Here is a 21,181-nt window from a genome sequence, read left to right on the forward strand (position 1 = left end):
ACTCTAATCTTTAATGAACTACTGTCTAATATCTCTCCATCAGCCTCCCCTCCCTCTTATTCACATTACCAACTTCACATCCATCTCTGCCGTTTTTTTACAATTTATGAAACAACATTTCATGTGGAATCTTGTCAAATAGTTTTGTAAAGTTCGACGGTATCACCAAGTGGCCATCACCTTTATCCACATCAGCTGTCACTTTATTATAAAAAATGAGTAAGTTACTGAGGCATGACCTACTTTTCACATATTATTCCAATCATATCCATCCATTCCTGGATTTTCCCCTTAAGCAACTTCTTTAGTAATCTGATCACCACTCTCGAGATGCTGACTGGTTGATAATTTGCTATCTTAGTCTTGGAGACACTTTTTTTTGCAATGGATCTATTTTTCCCTCTTTCCCTCAAGACTCATCCAGAGCTGACACTTAAACAATTTTGTCAATCTTAATTTGAATATCCAATATTCACATCAAGGTTCTGTAATATCCTATGCACCTCCAGTTCATCTAACTCTATTTTTGTATCGGTCCTTACTTCACAAAGCTGGCATTAATCAAAAATTATTGTACTGTAATCAATCTTGTTTTTACTTGCTTTGGCAGCTAATTTCCTCTTGTACTCTGATTTTACCTTCCTTATCATACTAGTCACATTTCTAGAGTGAGAGATACCACTCAGATGCCTGCTAATCTTTAAATTCATTACACAAACTTATCTGTTTTTTATTGTTGCTCCTGCTTAATAATGCTAATCATCCACTTAACCCCCACTTGATTTAACTTCATGACTCTAGGTATACAAGTCTGTAATTACTTCTCTCAAGCATTACCTTTTACCATGAACTATAAACATATAATCTTTGCAGTTTTTCATGGCATGGCACTGCTCCAAGTAGTCTCCTGAGTTTGTAATTACTAGCTCTGTAATACCACATATACCCCTTCTTAACTGAATATTGCACACATATCACTACCTCCAAAAGTCAAGACTGCATTGATCACTCTCACCGATTGTGGTCTTGGTTACAGGCAAGTCATCTGATACAATTACTAGATCTAGCACTCTCAATTCCCTCTCATGCCTTTCATAACACGTAGCCTCAGGTAATTATTCCTTAGTACAGAAAAATTTATAGGAGAAAGTCTCATCATTGATGAGGAAGTACTCTAGGCTGTCAATGAGCTTACCCAAGTTCAGGAGATGTTTTACTGAAGGGAGGTATATACAACACACAGAAGAAAAGCTGTGTGAGGTTGATAAAAAATTTCTGTGCCGATTTGTCAATGTTTGTATAGCAAGAATGTGATGAGTAACATAAATCACATAAAACTTTTGTTTTGTGTCAGAGATATACAGTCTGCCATAACAGTGTGACATGAAGAGCTCTGTCATCTTTGTTGCTACTACCATCTTTGCTTCATGCAAAGATAGCAGCAACAGTTCTCTCACTTAACTATCAGTCTTATTTGGCTGATAGGGCTTGTAGTAAAGTGAGTTTTTAACTGATTATTAATGGATTACGCAGAAGTATTCAGTCCCTCTAGATCTGCTGCTGTGATTTTGTACTCTAGGCTGTCAATGAGCTTACCCAAGTTCAGGAGATGTTTTACTGAAGGGAGGTATATACAACACACAGAAGAAAAGCTGTGTGAGGTTGATAAAAAATTTATGTGCCGATTTGTCAATGTTTGTATAGCAAGAATGTGATGAGTAACATAAATCACATAAAACTTTTGTTTTGTGTCAGAGATATACAGTCTGCCATAACAGTGTGACATGAAGAGCTCTGTCATCTTTGTTGCTACTACCATCTTTGCTTCATGCAAAGATAGCAGCAACAGTTCTCTCACTTAACTATCAGTCTTATTTGGCTGATAGGGCTTGTAGTAAAGTGAGTTTTTAACTGATTATTAATGGATTACGCAGAAGTATTCAGTCCCTCTAGATCTGCTGCTGTGATTTTGCTTGGCAGAAATTTTGGAAGAAAACATTTCTTATCATAAATTATTATACAAGTTTAGTGCAACTTATTCAAAAGTGCCAATTCTTGGAACAGTCAAGATCAACAGCGAAATGAATATGCTGCTCTTGTCCTTCTATATGATACTCAACTCTCAAAGATCTTCAATTACACTTTTATTAGGATAGGGTGCTGTCTATATACTATGGTCCAATGCATTATCATACTGAATATCAACCAGGTCATTTCCACCAGAGCATAGATAAGAGAATTGCTCAGTATATATTATTATAATATATTTGGCATTCATTTTTCCAGCCTCTATAACAAGAACAAGATGTTACAGTGTGGTAATTTCTCCTTATCAAATCATAAGAGGAATTCCCACAATGTAACAAAGCATTTAACAAATGAAGCAATGAAATCTGATAAATAACTTTCTTTGTCAGCTGTTACACCCAAACATGCTCATCTGATAAGCGTGGATCAAAAATGTTTTTTTGTCACTTCCTGGGGAATGACAAGAGCACTTCATGATAAACTCTGAATCACACAAGGGAAACTTAAGCATGATTTGGCTGGTATTTAGCATGTATAAAGCAGTCCTTCCATGAAAAAAAAAGTCTACAGAGTTCAATATGTAATGCTCTGGTATCAACTACAGCGATAGATGCTATGAACTCCTGGCTGACAGAAACCACTCATGCTGAATGAGAAATTACCAATCCATTTTAACCACCTTACCTGCCATTATGGATCAAATATGCATCCTCATACGCTTCGTATCCATCATATATTTCAATGTAATATCAATGGTATTACAATTTTAACATGCACTTCACACATATGATAATCCTTTCTTTTAGGGTTACACGGTGATCAGTATATATTATTATAATATATTTGGCATTCATTTTTCCAGCCTCTATAACAAGAACAAGATGTTACAGTGTGGTAATTTCTCCTTATCAAATCATAAGAGGAATTCCCACAATGTAACAAAGCATTTAACAAATGAAGCAATGAAATCTGATAAATAACTTTCTTTGTCAGCTGTTACACCCAAACATGCTCATCTGATAAGCGTGGATCAAAAATGTTTTTTTGTCACTTCCTGGGGAATGACAAGAGCACTTCATGATAAACTCTGAATCACACAAGGGAAACTTAAGCATGATTTGGCTGGTATTTAGCATGTATAAAGCAGTCCTTCCATGAAAAAAAAAGTCTACAGAGTTCAATATGTAATGCTCTGGTATCAACTACAGCGATAGATGCTATGAACTCCTGGCTGACAGAAACCACTCATGCTGAATGAGAAATTACCAATCCATTTTAACCACCTTACCTGCCATTATGGATCAAATATGCATCCTCATACGCTTCGTATCCATCATATATTTCAATGTAATATCAATGGTATTACAATTTTAATATGCACTTCACACATATGATAATCCTTTCTTTTAGGGTTACACGGTGATCAGCATTCATTTTAAAAATTTTATGGAATTTACAGACATTTTTATGGAAGTTTGTTTATAGAATAAACAAACAACACAAACGCATACAGTTCACAATTGAAATTGAAAAACACAACACACTTCCGTTTCTAGATACACTTGTCACATGTCTTCCCTCGGGCAATCTTTCCTTCACTGTTTACCAAAAACCGACACATACGGGACAACATATACACATAAACTCCTACCACCACCCAACACAAAAACTAGGTGTCATCAACACGCTAAAAAACAGAGCTCAGACGATTTGTTCCAGTGAACAGGCACTGAAAAACGAATTTAAAATTATCAGTAATAACTTACAAAAAAATGGATACAGGCAAAACACTATAAACAAAATTCTCTACAAAACCACAATAAAAAACAAAGACAAACCAGACTACAGTAAAACTATAACCATTCCCTACATTAAAAGAATATCAGACAAAATAAATAGAGTACTACAAAAGTACAACCTCAAAGCCACCTTTAAACCTCCTGCAAAATTAAAAAACTTACTCAACTCATCCAAAGACCCACTCTCTCCACTAGCTCACCCTGGAGTATAACGGATTTATTGTACTTGTAACATACCATATATAGGAGAAACAGGACGCACTATTCCTATTAGACAAAAAGAACATAAACGACCCATTAAATATAATAATTATGGTGAAGCTGGCCTTTCTGATCATGCCCTGAATACCTTACACAGAATTGACTGTAAAACCATCAGCTGTCTACATCACACTAGAACATGGTATGAATGGAAATTCAAGGAAGCCTGTGAGATTATCAGCAACCACCCCAATCTGAACAACAATGATGGTTAAAAAATCCCAAACATATGGAAGGTATATATTCGACCTTCCTCACCAAGAACAACTATAAACAGGACTGTAGAAAATCCAGTATTGTAAATCAAAAATAAGAATTGTAATACTAAAAATAGGACAGCAATTGTTTCTGAAAGAAAACCATCTAAAAGAATGTTTATTCCTGTCATTGTAAAAATAGAATTTAGCTTGATGTAAAAATTTATTTTTTATTTTATTTTATTTTTTATTTTTTTATATATATATTTTTTTCCACCAGAGGTCACACCAGAAGAATAACATGTGATCAAATCATTGTTTCTCTAGCTTACAGTTAATGATGTAATTCAGCTTGTCCTGTATATTTATGTATGCTCCAGATGATGATCTTGATGTGAAGATCGAAACGTCGGAATAATAAAAAAAAGTTTTTTTAACACGGTTGTAAATTCCATAAAAACTTTTAAAATGCACACATATGGTAACCTTGACGTCTATAGACGTCTTGGCCAGTAGTGTGGTTAATGCTGCATGATTCCTTTCTGTCAGTTTATGTGGTCTGCTTAATAATTTCCTTTGGTTTCTATCTTTAATAACATCAGCCATATTGCCTATTTGGTCTTAGATTCTCTACATGCACTAAGTTGCATAAACTTACTGATAAGTAATTATTATTATTACTATTATAAACAGACCTCCATGTGAGAGTCGGATCTCCCGATGAGTGTTAACTCCAGATGGAGTTAACACTCATCGGGAGGTCCGACTCTCACATGCACAGTTCATCATACCTCAACTTAAATGTTCACTGCCCCTGAACTCACCACACACTCTCAGGCAATGCATTCCAGTCACCCACCTCTCCATGCATAAAATCTACTCGTCACCCCCCCCCCCCCATACAGTTTCCAGGAATAGCCTCACATTCTCTCCCGTCCCTGGATATTCTATGAAAAATCTCACCAAGTTAACATGATAATTACCCCTTACCAACTTATATGTCTCAATCACGTCTCTCCTTTTCCTTCTATACATTAGGCTCTGTAATTTGCATTCTCTCAATCTGACCTCATATTACACATTCCAGAGAGCAGAAACCAACTTAGTCAATCATCTCTGGACCCTCTCCAACATCAAATCATCCTTTTGACCTAGCAACTAAATCTGTGCACAGTAAGCCACATGCAGCCTGATCAAAGTCTGATACAATGGAATCAAAACAAACTCACTTCTACATGTCAGTGTTCTCCACATCATTCTCATAATCTAGAGAAGTCCTCACAATTTTAGCAAATTATCTACAAAATTTCAAGTCTCTATTCACCACAACCCCCAATTCCTTCATCTCATCTGTAATCACGTTCTGTAACTGTAATCACAGCGCAAAGAGTGCCATGATTACAGTTACAGAACAAATTCCCTCCAGATATCACGGCGCTCTTTGTGCATGTATAACGTTCTGGTTATTTTGTATGGCAAAACACTTTCTACCTACAAAAAGAAGGCACAGCCATGGGCTCGCCATTATCCCTCCCCCCCAACTTTTATATGGAACATTTTGAGCAACATGCTTTAGATTCCTCTCCTTTAAAACCCAAAGTCTGGCTTAGATACATTGAAGATGTTTTTGCGATCTGGTCCCATGGCCACCAGACACTAGACACATTCCTTCGCAACCTAAACAAACAACACAAATGCATACAGTTCACAATTGAGATTGAAAAACAGAACACACTTCCGTTTCTAGATACACTTGTCACACGTCTTCCTTCTGGCAATCTTTCCTTCACTGTTTACTGGAAAATGACACACTGGCCAATATATATACATAAACTCCGCCACCCAACACAAAAACTAGGTGTCATTAATACTCTAAAAACAGGGCTCTGAAGATCTGCTCCAGTGAACATGCACTGAAAGACGAATTTAAAGTAATCAGCAATACTTTAAAAAAAAAAAAAAATGGTCACAGCCAAAACACTATTAACAAAATCCTCTACAAGACCTCAATAAAAAACCAAGACAAACCAGACTACAATAAAACTATAACCATTCCTTACATTAAAGGGAATTCAGATAAAATAAACAGAATACTACAAACATACAACCTCAAAGCTGCCTTTAAACCTCCTTAAAAATTAAAATGCTTACACAACTCATCCAAAGACCCACTCCCTTCGCTGGCCCACCCTGGAGTATACTGTATTTACTGCACCTGTAACATACCATTTATAGGAGAAACAGGATGCACAATTCCTATCAGACAAAAAGAGCATAAACGACACATTAAATATAATAATTATGGTGAAGCTGGCCTTTCTGATCATGTCCTGCCTTATATAGAATTGACTGGGAAAAGTACTAGTTGTCTACATCACACCAAAACATGGTATGAACACAAATTTAAGGAAGCCTGTGAGATTATTATCAACCACCTCCAATCTGAACAATAATGATGGTCTAAAAATCCCAAACATATGGAAGGCACATATTCGACCCAAACTTCCTCTCTAAGAGTAACTATAAACAGGAGTGTAGATAATCCAGGATTCTAAATCAAAAATAACAATTGTAATGCTAAAAATAGGACATCATTGTTACTGAAAGAAAACTATTTATTAGAAAGAATATTTATTCATTTTATAATAAATAGAATTTAGTTGATGTAGTTTCTAAATAATTTACTTTTTTTTCCCCACTAGAGGTCATGCCTGTAGAATAACCTGTGATCAAATAATTGTTTCTCTAGCTTACTGTATGTAATGTAACTCAGCTTGTCCTGCATATTTGTATATGCTCCAGATGATGATCTTAATATGAAGATCGAAACGTCGGGAAATTAAAAGTTTTTTAAAACATGGTTGTAAAGTCAATAATTTATAAAATGAATGCTGATCACTGTGCAACACTAAAAGAAAGGAAAGTACCTAGGATTTCTTTTGACATCATTTGCTAACTGCTGCTCATATTGCACTTTTGCTACCCTTACTGAGTCACCTTCCTTGCTTGTTCTTTGTACTCTTCATAAAACTGATTATCTCCACTCATCTTGTGCTGCCAGCACAATGCCCTTTTCTTCCAGATTGCATGCTTCACCTCTTCAGTTATCCATTTTATACCTACCTTATTTAATCTCCTGACATTTTGAATACTCTCAGTCGTTGTCTCTGCCAGATAATTCCTGAGTAGAGATCAAGCAGTGCTGATTTCCATACTATGCAACATCTTATTCCATTATATTGCTGCAAGTTGCCTCCTGAGTTTGCCAAAATCACCTGCCACGTAGTTTCACACGTAACTCTTTCTCACAAAAGTCCTGATATGGCTGGCCACTACCCAAGTGATCACTTTATGGTCACTCTCACCAACTGGAGGATGATGTGATATTTCATTTACAATGATATCTTTTGATGAGATAATCAAATCCAAGACCCTTGATTCACGTGTGGTCTCTGCTACGTACTGCTTAAGGAAGTTATCCCTTAAAAACTCAAAAAATTTATTCTCTTTGGTTCCCAATGCTGTCTCTTCATTCTAGTCTATAATTGATTGACAATTTTATTAGCCAGACCAATTTGTCTAAATATTTCCTCCTCACTGCCTTCCACATACCAGATCTACGAAACATTTCATCCTCCACTTCATACCATCGTTCTTCAAAACCACCTGTCAGTATTTTCTCCTGTCATCGCTATCCTAGAGGGGAACAACTCCTCTGCCATCACCAATAGCACTCCTCCTCCCTATTTGCTTTGTCTTCGCAAAAAACTACATATTTCTCACTTATCCCACATGTCTCACTTATACCAACAATTTTGGGGCAAATGAACTCTATCAATGCTACAATTTCATTCCCCTTGTTTCGAATACTTCTAGCATTTGTACACATACAAACTAGCTCATTTTTGTTTCTATAACAAGTTCCACTACCCCCACTTCTCAGACAACTAATCTACACTCTCCGCTATTCATTTGTGTTTATCAGTGATGATAAATAGGAATGGATAGGGGACTAAATATCACCCAAACATCCTTGACTGTCTTAATCCTTTCTTGCACACTCACACATCTACTCATCATCATCATCTGAAACCATCATCTACACTATTCCTGCAGTGTCTCCCTGTCCACTGTGTTCCTTCTCTCTTATTCTCTCCACAGAGTCCACTAACCTCTCCATTCATAAACTTGCCTACCTTACTCTCCTGCTCTTCCCCAACACCTCTTGCTTTCTCAGGTCTTATGTTCACTTCAGTCATTCTCTCCAAATGACTTACACCAAATCTATTCAAATGTAGCCCATCTCTTTTACAGATCTCTATCTGCCCGTCTAACTCATCCCACACATTCACAAAATAAACATACCATCAGGGTAGCATGCTAACTACCTTACCTGCCATTATCTTTCACTCTCCTTAACAGCCTTATGACATCCCTCCTAACATTCTTCTTGTTACCAGTCAGATCATTCGTGCCGACTACCAACTCTTTTTCTCTCGTACTCTTCTTATCGAATGTTTCAACCACCTCGCTCAATCTAGCACCCAGAAAATAGATTTTGTGCACCTCTTCATTCGCCACACCTCTTATCACTAATCTCCATACGTTGCCACTCTCAAATCATTTGATGTTTCTTTTAAATCTTTCAACCCATTCTTTCTTACATTCCCATGAAATCCGTTATTTTCCTCAGTTCATTCCTCATAATCTCTTGCCTCATCTTTGCCAACTCAGCTTTTATATCTTGAATTAGTTTTTCAGTGCCATTTACGCAAACTTTCACTACCTTGCATGTCCACTGTCTTACAGCTCAGTACTGCTAATTCGCCATCTACTCTCATACCGCTTACCACCACTAACCTGCAGTCATCTATGCATGCTGTCTTACTAATCAACACCGCTAACTCATCGCCACTTTCCCCCCCATTGTCATACTATTACCGCTCAAGAACTCAGCCATATCAACTCTGCTTACTCTCTCGTAGCTATATCCACAATCTATTACCCACTACCGCTTATATTCAACAATATCTCATAATACCTAAGTATGCTGCACTTCTTACATGCCCAAACTCGCTTATCTCTCTTATTTTTTCCTCTTGACATAAATATATTTATGCATACATATCACATTCACGGCATCTCACCATTTTCAAAAATTCATGCCACCTGCATTTGTCTTTCTCTACATCTTATGTTTCACCGCCATTTCACTCATGCTCAAAGCTGCACACAAGAAACACAAAAAATATAATAAATACAGAATAATATGGGAGTCTATATGATAACATAATAATGGAAGTGTAAAAGTTTAATTCCAAACATCCTGTTTCTGGTTACCACATAGGTATAGGAGGTCAGTACAACAATATGTAAGTCAGTATAACAATAATTATACTGACTTTTCGCAGGATCATTTCTTGTTAACACGGAAGTGTCAAATCCGAGTACTTCTATTATATTATTATATTACATCTATTATATTATCTACAGACTGGTCCCTCTTCTTCTTTCGGTGTCCTTACTTTTTTATCTTACTATTTCCTACCAATGCTATTAGAATATTGGCATACTGCATTTATGACCTCCCAACAATTGCCACTGTTATACCTTGATTGGCAATACTTAGTACACATTGTTTAAAAATGATGACACAATCCCATATGTTAAAATTGCTTAAAAAACAGCAGGAACCCTTCCCAAGAAAATATCTAATATTATCAAAATATTCAAGAATCAAATTCTCTCTGTTTCTCAACCAGGGGTATGCTTAATTGAGTGCCCTCATGCTTTAGCATATATACAAACACCTGATGGTCTATAAGATTCATGCATAATAATAAATTAAGACTATCAAATCATGCATTGTATGCAAACCACAGGAACAAAATAGTTTTTCATACAACTAAATATTGGTACCAAAGAAGGCTAAGTAGCAGAAATCAAAACACATCACCACATCAGTAAAAGAGTTGGTGAAATTATTTAGAAAACAGGCATCATACCATGGCAAAACAAATAAAAGATTTGTAAATTCATCAATCTCAGAAAGAATCTAACAACTAAGACTAGTTGTAGATACGAGGGTAGTCTGAAAAGATCTCAGCCTAAGAATGAAAAAACGAATTCATAATTTCAAAATTATTTTTATTTTTCAGCATAATCTCCCTTAAGCCTAATACATTTATTCCAGTGATGCTCCAGGGCCATTATCCCATCCCTGTAGTGGTTCTCAGTAATCTGCAAAATACTCCTCTATAGCTGCAATCACCAGCGAGGAAGAGTTTTAGTTTTTGGAAGACATAGAAGTCAGAGGGAACCAAATCTGGGGAACAGGGTGGATGTTCCAACAATTCATAGTGCAGATCCCTTAATTTTCCCATTGCCAAAACACTTTTGTGGGCCGGTGCATTGTCCTTATGAAAGATGATTTTTTTCTTCTGCAAAACTGGGTCTTTTCTCATGAATTTTTTCATCTAGTCTGGTTAGAAGATCGGGATAATATTCCCCGGTTATTGTTTTACTCTTTTCAAGATAATTAATAAACAAAATGACTTTAGCATCCCAAAACACTGATGCCATGACCATTCCTGCTGATGGAACTGACTTTGTCTTCTTTGGTGCTGAACAACCGGCTTCTATCCACTGTTTTGACTGCTGTTTGGATTCTGGTGTGTAATGGTGAATCCAAGTCTCATCCATAGTAATAAATCAATGCACAAAATCAGTTTTATTCTTGTTAAAATGCTCCAAGCACACTGTTCAGAGATTTTCATGCAAGTGCATTTTTGATCTGCTGTGCACGCACGGCAGCCATCTTGCACCAAGCTTTTTCATATACAATTTTTCATGCAAAATATATCCTACACGTTCTTTTGAAATGCCTATAGTCTCAGCAATTTCACGCACTTTGACTCGCCGGTCATCCAATACCATATCATGCACTTGATCAATGATTTCTGGTGTTGTTAAATGTTTTGGACATCCTTCACATGGATCATCTCCAAGGCAGGTACGGCCACATTTAAACTAAACTCGGCAGCCCATTTCTTAATTGTTGAAAAAGGAAGGAGAAGAGTGTCCATAATCTTTTATGAACTTCGAATGAATTCCTTTTGCCGTTAACCCTTCTTTTACAAAGAATAACCGCACGATACCCAATTTTATCCATTTCAAGGGATATATACAGGGTGTTCGGGATAAATTTGACATATTTATAATTAATTATATTTTTCCGTAAGTTACATGTATTAACACACACTTCTCTTCATTTAAAAGTTTGGACCCTTCTTCATTCATATACAAGATGTCAGAAAGGATGGATAGCTGGAACCCACCTGAATCATGGAAGAGAATAACTTGTATCATGATGATTCGTGCCCGCCATCAAAATAAGGATATTACGACTGCTGCCCAATGCTCCCTGAATACAGTAAAAACAATCATTTAAAAACAAAAATTATTTGCTTTTATTGAAAAACTAAAAATTTGGATATGTAGATTTGAAAATGGCAATTTTGCAAACTTTCCCTTGCTTGATGAAATTGTTCTGGAAAACGAAAACAACACAATTTTACCTAAAATTGTAATACATTTGCAATAATTAATTGATTCATTATGTTGAATTTTTTCTTGACAATTATTCATAAGACTATTACACTTTTTTTATATATAATCTTTGTCAAGTAGCTTTATTTTATCCTCCTACATGTTTCGCCAATTTTTCTATTGGCATCCTCAGGGAATAAAAACTAGTAAGCTAAAATGAAGGTTACAGACTAGGTTATAACTGATGGTTCTAATTCATACAAAAAATTGGTATTGTGCGTGACAATGTGCGTGTCTCGTTAACGTGATTTATTCGTTATAGCTCATGACGTAATTTTATGAAGGTTAATTTCTTTGATGTTTAATGATCTGATAAAAGTTTTCAAAATTTCTGGTAAAATTAGACCTTGATTCTTGTTTAGGTTTTCAGTTTTACGGGCGACTGTAGCTGCTTCTTTAAAGGTTCTTGAATGGTAGTTATCTTCTATGTATGGCATAAGGCTTTTATCCCACTCAATATATATAAAAAAAGTGTAATAGTCTTAATTGATTCTTTTCATGGATATTTTTCCACAGGAGATATTGGCAAAGAGACGAAGTGGATACTGAATCCATTTCTTTTTGATCTTAATTCTATAAAAAATGGTAATTTAATAAAAGACCTGTGCACATATTCAAATGGAATTTGAAAAATTGGATTTAGAACAATTCTGGTGTATTCAGTTAGAACCATTTCCACAACTGGTGAAGGCAGCATTGCAGAGACTTCTACCATTTGCTGCCACCCATCTTTTGATAAATGAGATTTTCATTACTTGTGCACATAAAAACAAAAACCCAAAATCGCTTAAATGCAAGTGATGATATGTGCATAGCCCTTTCGAAAGAGGAACCTCACTTTCAAAACATTATGAAAAAGCAACAACAAACTAAAAATTGATATGTTATTTTGATTTTATGTTGATACATATATGATTATTTCAATAAATTTTCTTTTCTACGAAATAAAAAACACATTTTTCAAGGGGGGGGGATGTAAATTGAAGTTCACTGGAATGCGGGCCAGTAAAAAGGTTAAGAACCACTGCTCTAAGAGTTACAAGCTGACTTACTTGCCAGGAGCTATTGATATGCTTTCTTCTTTTCCTCCACTGCCTGTTTAACTTCCTGTGTCCACCATGGAGTTCTGATTTTTCTATCCTAGCAGACAGCTTCACAAAATGCCTCCCTGGCTGAATAAATTATTTGTTGAGGGCTTTTCATGTTTTTCTACAGTTTTAGTATTTCAGTATTCTAGTATTTTAGTCTACAGTTCACATCTGAGAACTGCTCATCTTTTATTTGCTTTAAAACTTTCTTACATGTTCTTCTTTTCAGTATAAATTCAATTTTATCCTGCTCAACACTAAATGTTGATCACTTCCAATTTCAAATCCTCTGTACACTCTAGTGTCCTGCATGAGAAAACACCACTATCAACAATAACATAGTCAATGAGACTTTTCTTCTTCCTTGCTTCTTCTCTCCATGTGAATTTGTGCACATTTTTATGTTGGAACATTGTGTTATTAATAACCAGTCCATGTTCTGAGCAGAAATCCAATGAGTATTAGCTATTATTGTTAGCTTTGCTCTTCTCTCCAAATTTTCCCAAAATATTTCTGTTTGTCTGACAATTGTTCCCTACTCTACTATTTAGATCTCTAACAATGACCAACTTTTCCTTTTTCATTTTGTCAGCTGCTTTCTCTAGAACCTCAAAAAATTCCTCCACTTCTACCTTAGTAGAACTTTTTGTGGGACCACATGCAAAAATAATTCTCATTGTCCAGTTCCTCAATTCTGATATTTTCCCACATACTTACTCTACTTGAAATTGCCTGCTATTCAAGTAGAGTAGCCTTATTTAGTGTTGAATACTATAGCTTCTCCTTTTCCCTGATTGTTATTGCCTTTTTTTTTCGAAATATTCAAGATATCAATCATATCCGATGACACCTGCTGTATTCCATCACAATCTCAGTGCAAAATGAAAAGTTAACTTTGCCTCCTGTTTCAGAAGGAACAAACTGTACTGAAAATAAGAAAATATCATCAAAAAAAAAACAAAAAAACTTTCACGAATAGAACTTCATGAACAACAACTATTAAGCAGCTTAGAAAAAACACTGTGTGAAGACTTCCTCAAGTCAGAACTTCATTTATGAAAAGGGTATAATCTCTAATTGTGAGGCTAAAATAATTTAAGGATATGCAATAAATGTCACCTTTAAGCGAAACAGGAAATAAGCCTCTTCATCTCTAAAAGACATCTAGAAAGCATACAGAATATCTATTTTGAAAAAGCAGACGTTAAAAACATGTGCATCGAGAGAACAAAATGATCATGCTACACAATAATTTGAAAGTCTTAATTAAAGTTGCATACCAACATAGTCTATTGAAAACATTATTATTATAACCTTGTGAGGAGTCAGAGGACTCATCACAAGAGAGCCTACACTGCGCTAACCATTATTCGCACAACATCTATCATACTTCTCCTTAAACTGATTCACAGATGAAGTACTCACAACCATCTCTGGAAACACATTCTATATTCATCACCTTTCAACCGAAAAATCTAGTCCTAGCAACCCTTGTTAACCACATTCTTACACAATTTCCAGGGATAACCCCTTGTTCTCTCCCTTCCTGTACTGTACAGAAAAAAGTTATCAGTATCAAAACTCCTTTAATAGCTAATATGCTTTTATCACATCTCCTCTCCTATACCAATCAGCTAGTTTTTGGAACCCACAGCCTTCAATCTTTTCTCACAGGAAACATTCCACAGACCTGCAACAGTCTTTGTCACTCGCCTCTGTATCCTCTCCACCACTTCTTCATCACAAAGGAATCTAAGTGACCAGATCTGTGTGCAATAGTTCATATGTGACCTTATTAATGCCTTATAAAGTGGAATAACTTCCCTATTACAGCTTTTCCACATGTTCTTCAACAACCATGTAATTTGATGTGCTGTTTTGGCTGCCTTTGTAATAGGCCCTCTAAACTAAGTTCTGTCTCCACAATAACTCCAAGTCTCTAGCCTCGTCAACGTCTTGCAGTTCAATTCTCATAATATAGTACCCAGCATGTGATCTCATCCTCCTAAAGTGCATCACCTTACACTAAGCCACGTTAAACTGACAGCCATTTACCTTTGCCCATACCACCAGCATATTTAAGTCATCCTGCAAGATATCTACATAACCTTCAATGACTATCGTTCTTCCCAATTTTGCATCAATAGCAAACAAGGGATATTTCCTGTCAAATTATTTCCAATATCATTAATGTACAAATGAAATAACATAGGTCCAAGTACTGAGCCCCAAGGTACACTACTAGTCACCTGCCATCTCCTCCACAATCACCAGAATTGGATCCATTCCCATTTGCTCCAACTTATGCAAACAGAGTTCCATTTGGAATCCTGTCAAATTGCTCTGCAAACTCCAGCAGTATAAGTATCATATTTATGTTCACCCAGTCCTGAATTGTGATTTTTATCAATTTCTCCAAAACTTTAACCACTGTTCCTGATATACTGATTAGTCTATAATTTGCCATGGGGCTTCTCTTATGCAGTGGAATTATTATTTCCTCTTTCCACTCTATTGGAATTTTTTCAGAAGTGAGGCTTAAATTAAGCAGCTTGGTCAGAGAAGGTGCAAATTCTCTTGCACATTCTTCTAATGTATAGGCCAAAATTCCATCTAGCCCTATGTCAACGTTAGCATAAAGGTTGTTCTGTAATATACTAAGCACCTCTATTTCTTCTGTCTCTAGCTTCTCATCAGTCAGTGACATATTCGGTATTGCAATATCACAACCAAGATAGTATGGTGCACTTTGCAAAATGATCAGTAACTCAATTATTTGATTTGCTTCTGTTACTTCACTTATATCAACACTTTTTAAAGTCATCCTTCCACAGATATTCCTTCTTTTGCTTGCTACATAGTGCAAGAATTCCTTAGGATTTCTTTTGGACTTCAGCTAGCTTCTGCTCATGATCAGTTTTGGCCTTCTTTATCATACAGGTCACTCCCCCCCCCCCCACTCCCTGCCCATACCTTGTGCTGCTCATGGGTATGCTGATCACCTTTTTCTTTATACATTCTCCACAACCTTTATTTTATCTGCAACTCCTGCTTAATAATACTCTTCATCCAGATTACTTCTACTTGATTTCTCCTCCTAACTCTGGGTATACAGTCTGATACTGCTTTCCTTAAAAACCCTTTGACAATCTCCCATGCACTATCGACATATCTTTCCCCCTTCCAATTTTCATGCCATAGCACTGCTGAAAGCTGACTTCTCAGCTTGTCATAACCACCAAACTGGTAACTCCACATATACTCCCCCTTCTTAACAAAAATTCAGCACCTCTTACAATCTCCCAGGTGTAGACCACATGATCACTTTCCCCGAGTGGAGACAGCAGTGTGACTAAATTGCTTATTGGTAGGTTCTCTGATGTCATGACCAAATCCAATGCTCTTGAACCTCTCGTCCTTTCCATTATATGATGACTCAGGTAATTATGTCTTAACAACTGTAAAACATCCATTTTTTTCCTTCCTTCCTTATGACCATTCCTTCTCCTAATCTATGTTCTCAGAGTGAAAATCCCCCATAATAATTACTCGATCTTCACTCATCATGCACATTTTCCAATGCACACCATCAACATTCTCCCTTATACTCCCCCGGATTATAGCAGCAATCAATTACATAATTCATCCTGTTGATCTCTATCTCACACCAAATAGCCAAAAATTATATGAGGCTCATGCAAGTGATATGCCAAATCACACTATAGCAGACTTATAGGAACCATATGAATGGTTTGTTATAATAAAAGGTTCGTTACAGTAAATTTCTTTTAAAATAACTTCGTACCCGTAGAGCTTCGATTAGAACTTTTTCAGTACTTTGTCATATTAAGCATGTTTGTTATAATGAGAATCAACTGTATTTAACATAAGAAAAGTGTGGCTTTTATTACAACAGTTTGAAAAACACTGATACAAAATCAGAAAAAAAAATATACTGGTGTGTTGTTTTTTTGTTATACAGTATATACTTTTATGAGACACTGTCTTTTTAATATTGGAAGGATTATGAATATATATATATGTAAAAGCAACTTACTTTGGGACAACATAGCTTTAAAAGATTAAGAGATTTGCCACATAAAAAAATTGCTGATGCCATGTTACTCAAAAATGGGGGTACAAATTTGTTAATTCCTTCTGCTATTAAAGTGTATCCATGAGACCAATAACTTTCATCTATTAAAAGACAAAAAATTTACTGTAAATTAGTCTACAAATGTACAAAATATTTGTCATCAAATTACATGATTACTGGAACATTATTATAGTTTTCTAGCATTTGTAACAAAGATTAAATTTTCTTTATTTTGATTTTGATAATATTATGGAGATTACTATTGTGTCAAGAGTAATAACTTTAATTTTAAGACATTTTGACATTTATATTAAAGTTACCTGGGTATACACACACACACATACAGAGAAATAAATGCTAGTTTCTTAGATAGATGATAACTGGGCTATTGATACCTTCAACTATCAGCTAACGTGGTACGTTACATTTGTGTATCTTAGAAAAACTGTAAATTCTTGGGGAGTGAGTGCATATAGTCAGGAAGTAGCTTTTTAATCGTGTCTAAGTGACTGACATAGATACGAGATTCTTATACAAGAGATACTATTTTTTTTTGTTCAATCCAATCAGTTAGGTTACATTTGACAAGTTCATAAGTATTGTTGTTAAAGGCTAATTGATTCAATTTTGAAGGTCAGTTTGTTTGGTTTAACATAACAGTAGAATTTCCTTTATTAGCTTTAGTAATCACAATAATCTGATTGGTTTTTAATGAATTCATAACTGTTAATTCTATTTTGTTAAGGCTGCTAGTCATTGCTTTCATATCAGATGCTCAAGAAAGTTGAAGCCTTTACTAAGTAGTAAGGATTATCACTGTACAGGGTGTCATGACAGGTTAATGACATGACTGTTCAATGAAGGCAGGCAGTTGCTCCTGTCATTACTTAAATGGGGCTAGTTGCAACAGTCATCACTTGTTTGTAGTTGGCTGCTCCTATTTTGACTTGTATGTGATTAGCTGCTAATATCGTTTCTTTGTGCTTGGCAGTTCTTAACGCCATTCACTGATGAAGATGAGATATTTAAATTGCTTGAATTTATACATCATCATCATAGTGAAATTCCTCACATGAACCCTCAAGGAGTGTACAGGATATTAGGATAGTACTATCCTGTACACCCCTTGAGGTGTATAGGATAGTACTACATGAAGAACTTACATTAATTTCTAAATGAAGAACTTACATCATTACTAACTGCCTATTAACAATTTCCCTCCAAATCAATCTGTTATCTGTCAAGACTCATACATTATCAGACCTTATATTTCTATCTTCAAAGGCACTTTTTACTGTATCAATCCAGCTATATTTTGACCTTCCTCTGGCAGAGAACATTTGTTTTGTTAATCTTTCCTCTCCCATTCTGTGACCATACCACCTGAGAATAAAACTACTAACACATTCCTGGATGTTAACAATATCAAGTTCTTTCCTAATATCCTCGTCTTTAATACGATATTCCCATTATTGCCATCGGTTCATGCCCCCTAATCTTTCTCAGGACTCTCATATCTGTGGTCTCTAGTCTTTGGTGAAATGTATTATTCCTAATCGAGATCTCAGACACATAAGTTAAAATAGGTTTGAAAACTGTCTTGTATACAGCTAATTTAGTGTTTTGACTAATTTGTCTCTTATTCCATATAAATTTATTCTGTTAACTTCCTACCATATCAGTTTTGTTGATTCTGTTGTCTATTTCCAGATTTAATTTACCATCTTCGCTAAAAATTGTGCCTAAGTAGCTGAAATGTTTTAATTGTTCTAATTAAAACATTTCTCCATTCACGATGCAGTTAATATTTTCAATATGTTTTTGCCTATTTTGATTGTCTTTGTCTTATCTGATTTTCATACCAAATTTAATACAACAGTTATTCAATTTAGTCAGGAATCTTGCAGACTTGTACCATATTTATTTAGGATAACATCATCCGCATAAAGTAAAGAGCTGACATTAACATCTCCAATTTTGATATTCATTATCTATATATGACACATATAGATAATGAATAACAGAGGGGATAATGTACATCCTTGTCTGATCAGACTTAACATCAAACCAACTTCCTGTACTTCCATCAATTGTAACAACTGACTTACAACTCAAATAAAGACTAAGTATTGCTTGATATAATTCTCCATTGACAATATAACTGTAGCATTTTGAATACCTTTTCTCTTGGCACTTTGTCATATGCCTTTTGTAGGTCTACAAAACTTAAATACAGATTTTTTTGTTATATATTCCCATATTTCTCAACTATTTGTCGTAAAGTGAAAATCTGATTCTGAAAGCCAGTATTTGCCCTGAATCAAGCTTGTTCCTCACCAAGCTTCCCTTTCACAATCCTTCTCAACCATTTATCAAATATATTTGCATAAATCTTACCAGGAACATTCAGTAGGGAAATACCTCTGTAATTCTCACATACAGTTTTATTTCCCTTTTTATATATTGGTAATATGAGAGCTCTACTCCAAACATCTGGATTTCGTCCCTCTGTCCAGAGCTTCTGAATTGTGCACTGCAGCAACTGTAAGACTTTTTATACCTCCATACTTCAGCATTTCTGGTCGAATATCATCTACTCCTGCTGCCTTTCCACATTCAGGTTTTTGATGGCTTTTTCTACTTCAAGTGTGGATAAGTATTCCTCATTGCATGCATGTGGAGCGTTTTTACCACTGTGCTGCCACTGCTTGTTTCATTTAGCAATTTTCTGAATTATTTACTCCATACATCAAGAATATCTCTTTTCTCCAGTTTTCATGTTACCTTTATCATTTCTAATTCCTTTTACAGCACTCTTTCCTCAATTCCTTAGCTTTTTCAGTAGCCTCCAGAATATTTTGCCACCTTACTGATATTCATTTTCTATGTTTTTACCAAAGTTTTCCATGACTTTTGTTTAGAAAGTTTTACACAGTGTTTAGCTTTCTTATGTTTGTCTCTGCATTCTCTAAGAGCACAAGCTGACTTATTTGTCAGGAACTTTTGATATGCTTTATTCTTTTCCTTCACTGCCTCTTTATCTTCCTGTGTCCACGATGGAGTTCTGATTTTTCTATTCTTGCAGACAACCTCACCACATGCCTCTCTGGTTTAATCAATCAATGTTTTCTTCAAGGCTTTTCACTGAATCTGCAAGGTTTGGTTCCTGTTCTCAAACTCTTTAATTTTTTCTTGAATAATGTTTGTGCATTTTAGTCTACATTCACATCTGAGAGCTGCTCAACTTTCATTCATTTTAAAACCTTCTTACAAGTTATTCTTTTCAACATGAAATTTAATTTATCCTGCTCAAGTCGGAAATGCTGATGTTAGATCCTGAATAAAGGAATCTTGCAAAGAAATCATTCATTCAAAATCTAACATACTAAACTACACAGACAAAGAGAAATACCTGCACATCAGCTGACATTAAAGTGAAACCTCTTCACATATGTATAAAATTGCATTGATTTATGTACCATGTAATTTAATCTATTGTGATTATTCTAAGATCGAATTAGAAAATGTTTTAAAAGATTAAAATATAGTACAAAATATTTGTCATCAAATTACATGATTACTGGAACATTATTATAGTTTTCTAGCATTTGTAACAAAGATTAAATTTTCTTTATTTTGATTTTGATAATATTATGGAGATTACTATTGTGTCAAGAGTAATAACTTTAATTTTAAGACATTTTGACATTTATATTAAAGTTACCTGGGTATACACACACACACATACAGAGAAATAAATGCTAGTTTCTTAGATAGATGATAGCCTCACTTTAGCTGAATAGAGTGATTGTGAGTCACCAGACAGAGATTAAATAACAATTCTCAGAAGGTATACTACTACACGTGTCCAGCGTAACGCCGGCTGCAGTAGCTTACACAGAACGTATGTCGACGCGAATTCCGTTAATACCAGAGCATAACAGCAAAGGGGAGAGCATGGGTTGAACCTCAAGGGGAGAAAGGGTAAGTCGTGTGCAAAGGGGACTGAAAAAAAAGAGGGCACTCGAACGAAAAATATAAGGGGACGAGCGCCGTATCGCAGCTCTCTCTTGTCTATTCGTGTTTCCCGGTTCCTGGTTCGGA

At 35.5% G+C, this 21,181-nt stretch overlaps 1 protein-coding gene across 2 annotated transcripts in view; it reads right to left on the reverse strand.

Moving 5' to 3' along the window:
• LOC150106226 (gamma-tubulin complex component 6-like) overlaps window positions 1-21,181 on the reverse strand; it is a 909,633-nt gene that overhangs the window by 406,117 nt on the left and 482,335 nt on the right. For both annotated transcript variants that reach the window (XM_090392253.1, XM_090392252.1), the window contains one exon: window positions 17,039-17,178. In XM_090392253.1, coding sequence (XP_090248379.1) covers window positions 17,039-17,178 — 140 coding nt within the window. The remainder of the gene's footprint in view (window positions 1-17,038; window positions 17,179-21,181) is intronic.

The sequence above is a fragment of the Typopeltis vanoorti genome, chromosome 5 (assembly GCF_054136105.1).
Source record: "Typopeltis vanoorti isolate ZY-2024b chromosome 5, IOZ_Tvanoo_1.0, whole genome shotgun sequence".
Classification (NCBI taxonomy): domain Eukaryota; kingdom Metazoa; phylum Arthropoda; class Arachnida; order Uropygi; family Thelyphonidae; genus Typopeltis; species Typopeltis vanoorti.